General features: G+C 36.5%; 1 protein-coding gene across 7 annotated transcripts in view; it reads left to right on the top strand.

The window, feature by feature from the left end:
• Window positions 1-10,759, top strand: part of LOC110465227 (golgin subfamily A member 4-like) — an 88,467-nt gene that overhangs the window by 55,628 nt on the left and 22,080 nt on the right. Inside the window, exon 1 of one of the 7 annotated variants that reach the window (XM_021520910.1) lies at window positions 2,388-2,626. The exons of the other annotated variants lie outside the window; for them this stretch is intronic. Within the exon in view, the coding sequence (XP_021376585.1) occupies window positions 2,525-2,626 (102 nt within the window). The 5' untranslated portion in view covers window positions 2,388-2,524. Of the gene's footprint in view, window positions 1-2,387; window positions 2,627-10,759 lie in introns of those variants that run through there. 7 annotated transcript variants of the gene reach the window in all.

The following is a 10,759-nucleotide window of genomic DNA, read 5'->3' as shown; positions in this document are numbered from 1 at the left end:
ATGGTCCTGACAAAGTGTTGTTATTTTTCGGGTCAATCAGAAATACAATTTGGCTGCCATGGCCGCTATTTTGCTACTAAGTTCTAATAGGCCGATCTCACTTAAAATTGGTCTAGGAATGATCAGCTCATGGTCCTGACAAAGTTAAGTTAACATTATACTATTTTTTACTCAAATTGGTACATATTTCAACAACAAAAATAAATATTGTAGACTCAGGTGACCGTTTAGGCCCATCGGCCTCTTGTAAGTTGTGCTCTTTACCCCACACTGTTTGTGAGGATTGTAACTGACGATGAAAGTAAAGCATTGTCTTAATATATTCTTCAAAAAGAATTGTGTGAGAAATTTCAATTCCTGAGTGATTATTGTATCTAAGGAATCCATGAGTATCTGTCTGGTTTTACTAACTGATCAGCGACACAAATGTTATGCTAGGTTTTGTGTCTGGCTCAATTGTATTTTGTTAGATATAAACTTAAATCTACCTTACGCAATATGATAACTTCGGTGCACTGTGTAATTTTCAAAATATCAACATTTCAACAAAATCAATTAGTACCAAGGTAAAAGAAATCCAGCTGTAAGAATGTATACAGAGGTCTGCTAATGGACAGCTGTTTATAAACTGGTCGGCCAGTACCCACGTTACAAACACCAAGTCCATAAATGGGTATCTATAACCCATTAATGATCATCTGACACAATTTACAGCTAACTAGGAAAATCAGAGCGTATCTAATTCAAATGTTGTATCCAGGCCTTTGTTTTGCTGATAACTAGAATATTATTGATATCAATGTTTACTGATGGATGAGCATTGTTCATATTGTCTGCTTGGCGCGTGGACGTTCGGCAAGGTTACCTTTACATATAAAAGAAAATCCCTTCTGTTTAGAGTCCCAGATTTCAATTTGTATGGAAACATTTCACGGTTTAGAAGTCGTACAGATCCTTATACGCGTGTAGTGTTGAAAAGTCACTGATAGCAAGTCAACACCAGATCATGGCCATGTATACATAGAGGAATTTGTATGGTTATGGATAAGTTAGAATAAATAGGTGATTGGCTAGTGTCACAAGTGTATGTGATACTGTATGGACCATTCGTGATCACCCATAACTGAGTTATGTACCCTAGTGTTTAGGTTAGGCCACTAACAAATGAACCTTGTCTTACGGAATCAATAACGGATATTGATCAACCTGGTTGGGAAAACATTTCAAATAGATGTCAATATAAACCAAAGAATAACCTCTACACTGGCTTCTGTTTGTTGGTTTTGGATAAATTTCAGAAGCTCTTGTTTGGAAAGTGGTGGTGATCTTAGCTTGCATAGTTTACTATAATCAAATCTTGAATGTGTGTACGTTTGGAACTTGAAAGGATTTTGAAAGCTGTGGCTGGAGGTGGCAGTGCTGAGTGCAGGATTAGCTGTGATGTTTGTATGACAGGTTGATCTATATGGTTCTTACAGAGGAGGTACCCACCGATGGTCAAATACAATCCACATAATTGGTTGACTCTGGCGATTACTATTCTGGATCCCTTAACATGGTGTTGGTACAAGCTGCCGAACAAATGACCGGATCTTCTAGGGGGAGCCAGTAAACTAGACATCGGGAATCAATAGATCGCTTTTCAAGTGATGTGATTTGTATAGTATTTTACGTAGGTAGATATCACCAGGCCCTCCATATCAGCTTGGCACAAGTTTTCACCATATCGGGGATCAGGTGAAAACAAGAACTTTAAATACTCTATCAGGGACTCTGAAAGCTGAATGTAAAAATTTTCAGTATTTTGGATTTTAAATTTGATGGCTTTCATCGTATAAGTCAACCAGGATATAATGAAACCTCGCAGAAAAAGGACGGTGAAATGAACGTTTTAGACATAGGTATTGGAGATAGTTTGTACCAGCACTTAATCAATATTATGCAGAGGAAGGAAAGTTTTCACTGTGGTTCAATGGAAATGGGAATTGACTAGACCACTAAGGCTATATACAGCCCAAGGAATGATACTCATTAGGGAAAACACCAGCATATTCAGATACTGGCTTGGAACATTAATAATGAAGAATGAATATTGTTAGGTAACTCAGGGTGTTGCAGACGTGGTCAAATGTCAGAGACATACTTGTGTCCATTGTGTGAAGTAAAGCGGTGAACAAATTACTGCTTTTCTGTCAACAATGGGGAGGCAGCAAAACTGTACTTTTGTGAGATAAACTTTCAATTGAACCCTGTCATGTTCAATTCATCAAAGGAATAATGTTGTATTTTTAAACCGTTGTGGATTTAGTGGGAATTGTTTGATCGATTTTATTTGACAATACCTTCACACCTAGGTTGTAGGGAACTCATGTTGACTTGGATCCTGCACTGTAGCTTAGCAAGGTGCGAGGGAGACATGTGCTTGTCACACAGTCGGAATTTAGGTGTGCTATGCTATTGAAAACTTTGAAACTGAAGTAGTACAGGATAGAGGAAAGGTGTTGTTTTCTGGTCATCAGGAGCCATGGCTGAGGAAAGTGTAGACATGAAGGATTACATGTATCTCATCAACCATCTCGAACTTTATGTTGACTTGTACATATGGAAAAATCAAAAGTTACGCCAGGTAGGAATATTGCAAGTGTTCGTTTTATGTTTATATTTCAATATTGTCCATCCTATACCTCCCCCCGACACAAAAAGTATTGTATTGAATGTAGAATATATTTGTTTCTATAAAAGAAAATTTCGTTATGATTATTTTGAGGTGTGTGTCTTTCTTGTTACGCACTGAGAGGTTTTACACTCAGTCGAGTTTGTTTGATTCTCTGTTTACTCAAGTGATTATGCCATATAGCAGTACAACCTTTCACACATATTCTGTTAAAGGGAATGAATAAATAGCCATTGAATGTACACTTAAAAAAATGTTAGTCTTTTAATGTTAAATTAAAAGGACTAGCTGAGACAACTTTTGAGGTTATACCGCAAAGAATTTGATAAAACAGTGCACACTTTTTTGCGTAAACCGCTGTTTAGACAAATGCACACAGTCTTTTCTATATTTACCTCAAAAATAATCTTTGTGATTCCTTGAGTAATGTAAAGTTTGTTGGAAGATTTTCTGTTAGGGTTTGTATCAGAGCTAAACTGACTAAACTTGAATGAATCTGGACCTTATTTTTTGTTTAAATATACAAATCAGTTTTAATAACATTGAATAAACACTTAATGGATATGACTTGAAGGCATGCATGTCTAATTTGTGAGATCGGAAGATCACCTGTCGACACAAAGACTAAATATCAGAGGCAAGACAAGATTCTACCCAGTTAGTATTGTACACAATATCTTAACCCCTAATGTTATCAAAATGTTTGTAGTGACTGCTCAATGGTGATTACTGACTGTGTAACAAGGTGTGGTGGGGCCATTTTTTATGTCAATATACAATGGTCGGTTAGAAGCACTCGCCAGTCACTAGAGCAGTTAGCACCAGTGGCAATTAGTGTTCACCTTGACTTGACCTATCCATATCTTTAGAGAATACTTACAAAGCATGCGATTGCTACTATAGAAAGTTTACATACACATTGAAATGAGCCAAGTTTAAAACATACACCAATACCTGTTGCTGACTTTTCACTTTAATAACATTCATTTTGACAGAAAAATCAATTAAAATTTATCATAATTTGAATATTTGTAAATGTTTATATATATACAATAAAAAAGGAATCGTGTTATGCTATATGATAAAGATTGGCTCAATATTTCAATCTTAACCCATCCTTATAATCCTTAGAATGGATCATTAACTTACTTTTATATAATTTAAGATTGGACTTATGTTATCATCCTTAAATAACTTTGAAATAGACTGCAGCATTATAACCATCCTTACATAAAAGTTAGGACTGCAGGACTCAACCGTTACCTACACGTTACCTACACAAACATAAGACTAATCTCAATCTTTACCCATCCTATCTCATTACTGTGGGTCATTTGAAATATGACCTGTACAGAATGTTGTACTATACTGTGTTAATATGCCTTGTAGTGGTAGTGAAATTGCAGTCTAGTAAAGGCCTCCTTATCTAGGTAAATAACTACGTATGCCTGTGTGTACCCAGGGCTCAGGCCGTTCATTTAAGACCTAGCCCACCTATACATGATATACGGAAAGTACAGGCTGATTAAGATAAACGGAAAGTACTGGCTGATTAAGATATACATTTTGTTAAACAAATTGATTTGGATCTAAAACCTGACAAGAAATGGTCAGTTGAGATTTAAATGTACTATGGTTTAGAAATATATAGATAATTATAGCAAATAATCCCCCTAATACGTTCTTCATGTTAAAGTGATAATGTTAAGGTGATATCCATCAACTCATTCACCCCTGATAACACATTTAAACTCTTCCAATTCAAAGGTTGCAATAGTTCATTATGAAATTTCAGGGGTGAATGAGTTAAATATATATTACAAGAAAATCAAAATGACATTGAAATGGCCAATTACTTTCAGGTAATGAAATATTGTTTTTTTGATAAGACCCCTTTGCTCAGAAAATTTGCATTGCTTTTACCAATCTTGATAAATAAATAAAAATAAGCATGATAAAAAGTTGATACCCCAAAAACTCCCAAGCAAAAGGCGAGGGGTCTATGAGCCAGACACTAGACCCCTCCTAACCCAGAGATAACAAATTTGTCACCCTGACATTCTGCTATTACATTTTTTTCCTGCAAAATTATAAGGCACGTTTGTACTTGACTGCTAACAAAATAGCCACTACCGGACATCTTTGCACTTGCATTGACTGCTAACAAAATAACCACTACCGGACATCTTTGCACTTGACTGCTAACAAATAACCACTACCGGACATCTTTGCACTTGCATTGACTGCTAACAAAATCGCCACTACCGGACATCTTTGCACTTGACTGCTAACAAAATAGCCACAACCGGACATCTTTGTACTTGCATTGACTTCTAACAAAATAGCCACAACCGGACATCTTTGTACTTGACTGCTAACAAAATAACCACTACCGGACATCTTTGTACTTGACTGCTAACAAAATAGCCACAACCGGACATCCTTGTACTTGACTGCTAACAAAATAGCCACAACCGGACATCTTTGTACTTGACTTGACTGCTAACAAAATAGCCACAACCGGACATATTTGTACTTGACTGCTAACAAAATAACCACTACCGGACATCTTTGTACTTGACTGCTAACAAAATAGCCACAACCGGACATCTTTTCAGCAATATTTCGGACAGAACACAACCATCTTTGCAATTAGCGGCCCCCTCATTGCCTGTTTCGTTGAATTTGTTATCGTTTTAGATTGCTTGTAGGCTGTTTCATCTGGTGAATGATTTGCAAACCTCGAACGCTTGTGTGTGTTGGACGCCATCTTTGTTGTTATGAAGAGAGATTCTAGTTTGAGTTATCTCCCCTCGCACATGTTTTTATAGACCCCGGCAGAGCAGGATCTATTCCGTCTTTTTGTATTTCAGAGTTATCTGCTCTTGTGAGTAGGTATTGATTGTTACGTCATTTGTTTGTGAGAGTAATGTCATAATATTTTGAGAAAACAACGTAATTTTCTCACACAAACTAATGACGTAACAATCAATACCTGCTCACAAGAGCATATAACTCTGCAATACAAAAAGACGGAATAGAAATAAAGATCACGGCAAGATATCCACTCAGAAAGAGTGTTACAAATTAGAAGGGTGACAAAAAATTCTACAATTTGTTACTGCATGCATGTAAACCCCACTTTTTTTGACCCAGTCTACTCTGAAAACTTGTATTATTTTACTGATCAAGTTTTATTTGTACATTATTCCTTCTAGAATCATTTCTAGTATATTGGAAAGTTTTTTTACTTTACCCAGAAGACAGTCTGTAATTAAAGTCTTGTTTTGATGCATTCTGACAGGTAATAGGGATGTACATTGTATTGAGCACAGACTGACAGGATCGTTAACAACAGTTGTTTGGTAATGTTTGACCTTGTCTAGAATAAATTACCTGTTGTGTTTAGCCTATAAAGGGGTCTGTAACCTATTAAGGGATGCATATCAACTTCCTTCAACTGTTGTCTTTCTAAATGTCTCCAAAATGAATGTATTGGTAGAAAAAACTGAAGATATATACAGGTGTAATTGTCGGCCGGCATGTCCTTAAGACTAAAGAGGAACATGTACTTTGTCAAGTAAATTATTTTGAAACCTTCTGATTTAATTCTATTATTCATTAATTTGAAATCATAATGAGTAACAAATTTGAAACATGATAGTTTGAATCTAATTGTACTGTAGGTTGGACTGATAAGTCCTGAGAGTTTATTTCATAATGTCTGGAGGAGGAGTAGACTAAAGTTTATAAAATGTTTTATCAATTGGTGTTTTGGGTACTGGATTTATTGAGACACTACCATTACACTAGAGGCTGTGTAATAGCTCTGTGGTCTAGTAGAAAGTTACCCAGTGGTCTTTGGTCCAGAGAAAATGCCCTTTGGTGTAGTGTCCTCCAGAGAAACTATAACAATTAAGTAGTAGCCATTTAGTTGTCCTGTTGTCTTGTATTATCTCTCAAGAAACTATCTATTTTTGATAATATTAGAATCTAGATTAATTTCTGTTATGAATATCTTTCAGATATATTTTTGATATTGCCCGAACTCAGAATTTATTTCTGAAACTTTTGAGACATAAATGAAGCATTGGCGATTCAACTATATAGACAGTTGTAAGTGTAACCTATTAAGGGGTAGATGGGGGTACATGTTAGGTACAAAGTGATTAATTGAAGATATTTTACGTGCCTGGCTGAGATACAGGTGCTGGTCTAAGGGACATACCTTTCTGACTGGTGTAGTCACACCAACACAAAATCTCTGGCTACCATAGGTCACAGCACACTGGGTAAATCACATGTTCAGCCCAACACAGGTTCTTTATCTAAAACCTTCATTTGAATTTCTTCCAGTTTTCCATCAAAATTTTATAACTTACATGATTATGTCCAGAAGTTGACATAAGACCTGGTGACCCATTTAAGGAGGAAAGATACATAACACACACAGGTAATTGTTTATACATAGGCAGAAAATGTATGAACTGACAAAAATGATACTGTCCTCCCTAAATTCTACAATAGATCTGTCCGGTTCTTACATTAGTGTGAACCGGTATTGTTGCGGGAAGGGATGTTTATGAGTGGAGTGACATCTAAACTAGGATATTGGTGTGAGGATGAGGCACTTTTGCTGATAAGGCCCGTCTGTGTGGGACTACAACAGGTAGGAGGTGGGCTGACCATTGGCGTCTCTCACTAATGTCAAATGAGTTGTGCTAGGACCAGTGGTGTGATGTACCGGACTGGCTTCCCTGACATGTTGTAGGACCTGCATTCCGCAGCAATATCCCTAGACAATTGGTAGGGCGGTTTGGTGTGGCATGCATCACCAGTATTACATGACATGAGATGGGACTATTTGGTTATATGTCATAAGATAGAAATATTTGGTTTACATGTCATAAGATAGAAATATTTGGTTATATGTCATAAGACAGAAATATTTGGTTATATGTCATAAGACAGAAATAATTGGTTATATGTCATAAGACAGAAATATTTGGTTACTTGACATGTGATAGGACCATATGTTGTGGTCCCCAGCCAAATATCACGCTGACATGTGATAGGACCATATGTTGTGGTCCCCAGCCAAATATCATGCTGACATGTGATGGACCATATGTTGTGGTCCCCAGCCAAATATCACGCTGACATGTGACAGGACCATATGTTGTGGTACCCAGCCAAATATTACGTTGACATGTGATAGGACCATATGTTGGGGTCCCCAGCCAAATATGATGCTGACATGTGATGGGCCAAATGGTGTGGTCCCCAGCCAAATAGCACGTTGACATGTGATAGGACCATATGGTGTGGTGCCCAGCCAAATATCACGTTGACATGTGATAGGACAATATGTTGTGGTCCCCAACCAAATATCATGCTGACATGAGATGGACCATAGGGTTTGGTCCCCAGCCAAATATGATGCTGACATGTGATGGGCCCTATGTTGTGGTCCCCAGTCAAATATCATGCTGACATGAGATGGACCATAGGGTTTGGTCCCCAGCCAAATATAACGCTGACATGTGATAGGACCATATGTTGTGGTCCCCAGCCAAATATCACGTTGACATGTGGTGAACACTACCTTTCTACCTATTTACAAACCTGACTCTTACTTTGATGTCTGGTGTCCCATATATTGTGTTTCCTAAAGTTACCTGGTACTGGGGGGTGTTTGTCAGATTCATGTGGACATCGGTTTTGGAGTGTGTGCCCTAAAAGGAATCTCACTAGAGTGATGTGTTGTGGTTTAAGTTCGGGAGTTTGGTTATACAGTCGTACTTGTATGTGTAAATATACCATACAAATGGACAGGACGACTTAAATGGATTACTGCTGTATGGTATGTAAATTAATTCCGAGTGATATATATCGTAGATCCTAGGGAAAATGTTCCCTATGAAATTTACACTTAACAAGATGACACTTGTTCTTGATTAATTTCGGCAATGACATGGCAATTGGAATGTAGATGCATACATATGTAAAGGCAAGAAGATGTATAAATTTGTTCAAGGCAAGAAGGTGTATAATTATATTAAGGGCACCTCGGTGTATAAATAAAACAATATCTCTTGGAGGAATTTTCAAATTTTGGTGAAACCTGCCAGGCCCGGTTTAATGAATTTCTTTAGCTTAACTTGAAATTTCCCTTAATATAAACAGCACACTAACTCTCCAAATCCTCACTCAGGTCCGATGGGCAGCTTATGAAGGCCCATTATAATTAGGTGTAAATATATACAGAATTTCTGTAAACAATAAGATTTTGCTAAGTTTATTGAAAATCTTTTTCAGGACTATATAACCTATTGTTCCCATTTTGTTTGTATGGGGGAAAAGTAGGAATGGAAATAATTATGATACAAACAATACGTTAGAAAATGACAAGTACACCTGTATTTACAGCTGAATGTCTACCTGGTACAGGTGTAGTACTAACATGTCAATACACACCAATGCGTGTTGACATCTATTGTATACATCGACCAGTAATGTAAGGTGTTCCATGTTGATAAGTTATGCAATTGTCTGTAAAATTAGAAAAATAAACCTAATATTTTTCAGTGGTGTTTCTGTTATGTAAATAATTCAATGTATACAGCTTAAAAATAAATCCAGGTGTTAGTATTACTGTCAATACTGAACAATTGTTCAATGATTGAAAAAATCAAACACTGTTTGCTCAGTGCATTTATATGGCTATATGGTAAATATTTGACTAGGTTCAATTTTATAAAGAATTTTTCATCCCAAGTCTCATATAAAAGGCATTTAAAAATCAAAGTTCAAAGTTCATGTTAAAATGTTAGGTGTAGAATCTATTGAAAAAATATTTTCTGGGTTAATGTTTCCTGTTAAGTTTATGATATTCTGTATGTTAATTTGGCCTGTTACAATTAAGCAATGCATATTTCCCCAAAGACAGTACCACATTTGACATAACAAGGGTGCCTGCTTTACATAGGGTACTGTAAGGAATTTTATATTAATAATTTGAATACTTGTTGAACCATTCCAGATTGTATCCTATCTGGGAGTCATTTGGTTGGTTTTGATATTTAACAACTTCTGTCACCAAAATGGCACTGTATATGAGTGTATTGAACAAAATCAAAGCTATCATTGAATGTTATCAGCTGATGCAGTGACCAATGCCGTTATTCAGAATGATGTTACTCTATATTACTGGGGAGTTCATCTTGTGGGTGGTGTAAAGAGATGTCCATGTCAGTCTCTGCCACTGTGGGAAAAGCCAAAATTATTATATCAGTATGTTGTTTGAGGAAAAATAAAAGGCATCCCAGTCATCATTTACCATATTATGTTAAATCTGGTATTTCTTTGATAAGACATAAAATATGTGGTACCTGTTCTTAACTTGGAAGCTGTACCGAGTTACATGTGAAATAATTGGGAAATACATAAGTAATTTGATCATGTTTCTCATTGTTAATCAATATCCATGTGATCTTCAATTTGGAGAGCACCTTTTCCTGTGATCAGTGGTAATTGAGGTCAGTTTTACATTTCTCGGTACAAAAAGTAAACATTTTGAGTATTACTGTTGTAACCAAGGTGATTATAGAGTTTTGTGTTGAGTACAACTGCTGTAGCCAAGGTGATTATAGAGTTTTGTGTTGAGTACAACTGCTGTAGCCAAGGTGATGTAGAGTTTTGTGTTGAGTACAACTGTTGTAACTTTTTGTTGAGTACAACTGTTGTAACCAAGGTGATTATAGAGTTTTGTGTTGAGTACAACTGCTGTAGCCAAGGTGATTATAGAGTTTTGTGTTGAGTACAACTGCTGTAGCCAAGGTGATGTAGAGTTTTGTGTTGAGTACAACTGTTGTAACTTTTTGTTGAGTACAACTGTTGTAACCAAGGTGATTATAGAGTTTTGTGTTGAGTACAACTGCTGTTGCCAAGGTGATTATAGAGTGTTGTGTTGAGTACAACTGCTGTTGCCAAGGTGATGATAGAGTTTTGTGTTGAGTACAATTGCTGTAGCCAAGGTGATTATAGAGTTTTGTGTTGAGTACAACTGCTGTAGCCAAGGTGATT

The sequence above is a fragment of the Mizuhopecten yessoensis genome, unplaced genomic scaffold (assembly GCF_002113885.1).
Source record: "Mizuhopecten yessoensis strain PY_sf001 unplaced genomic scaffold, ASM211388v2 scaffold11065_1, whole genome shotgun sequence".
Classification (NCBI taxonomy): Eukaryota; Metazoa; Mollusca; class Bivalvia; order Pectinida; family Pectinidae; genus Mizuhopecten; species Mizuhopecten yessoensis.
Note: the sequence above shows the minus strand (reverse complement) of the source record. Positions and strands in the feature narration are given on the sequence as shown.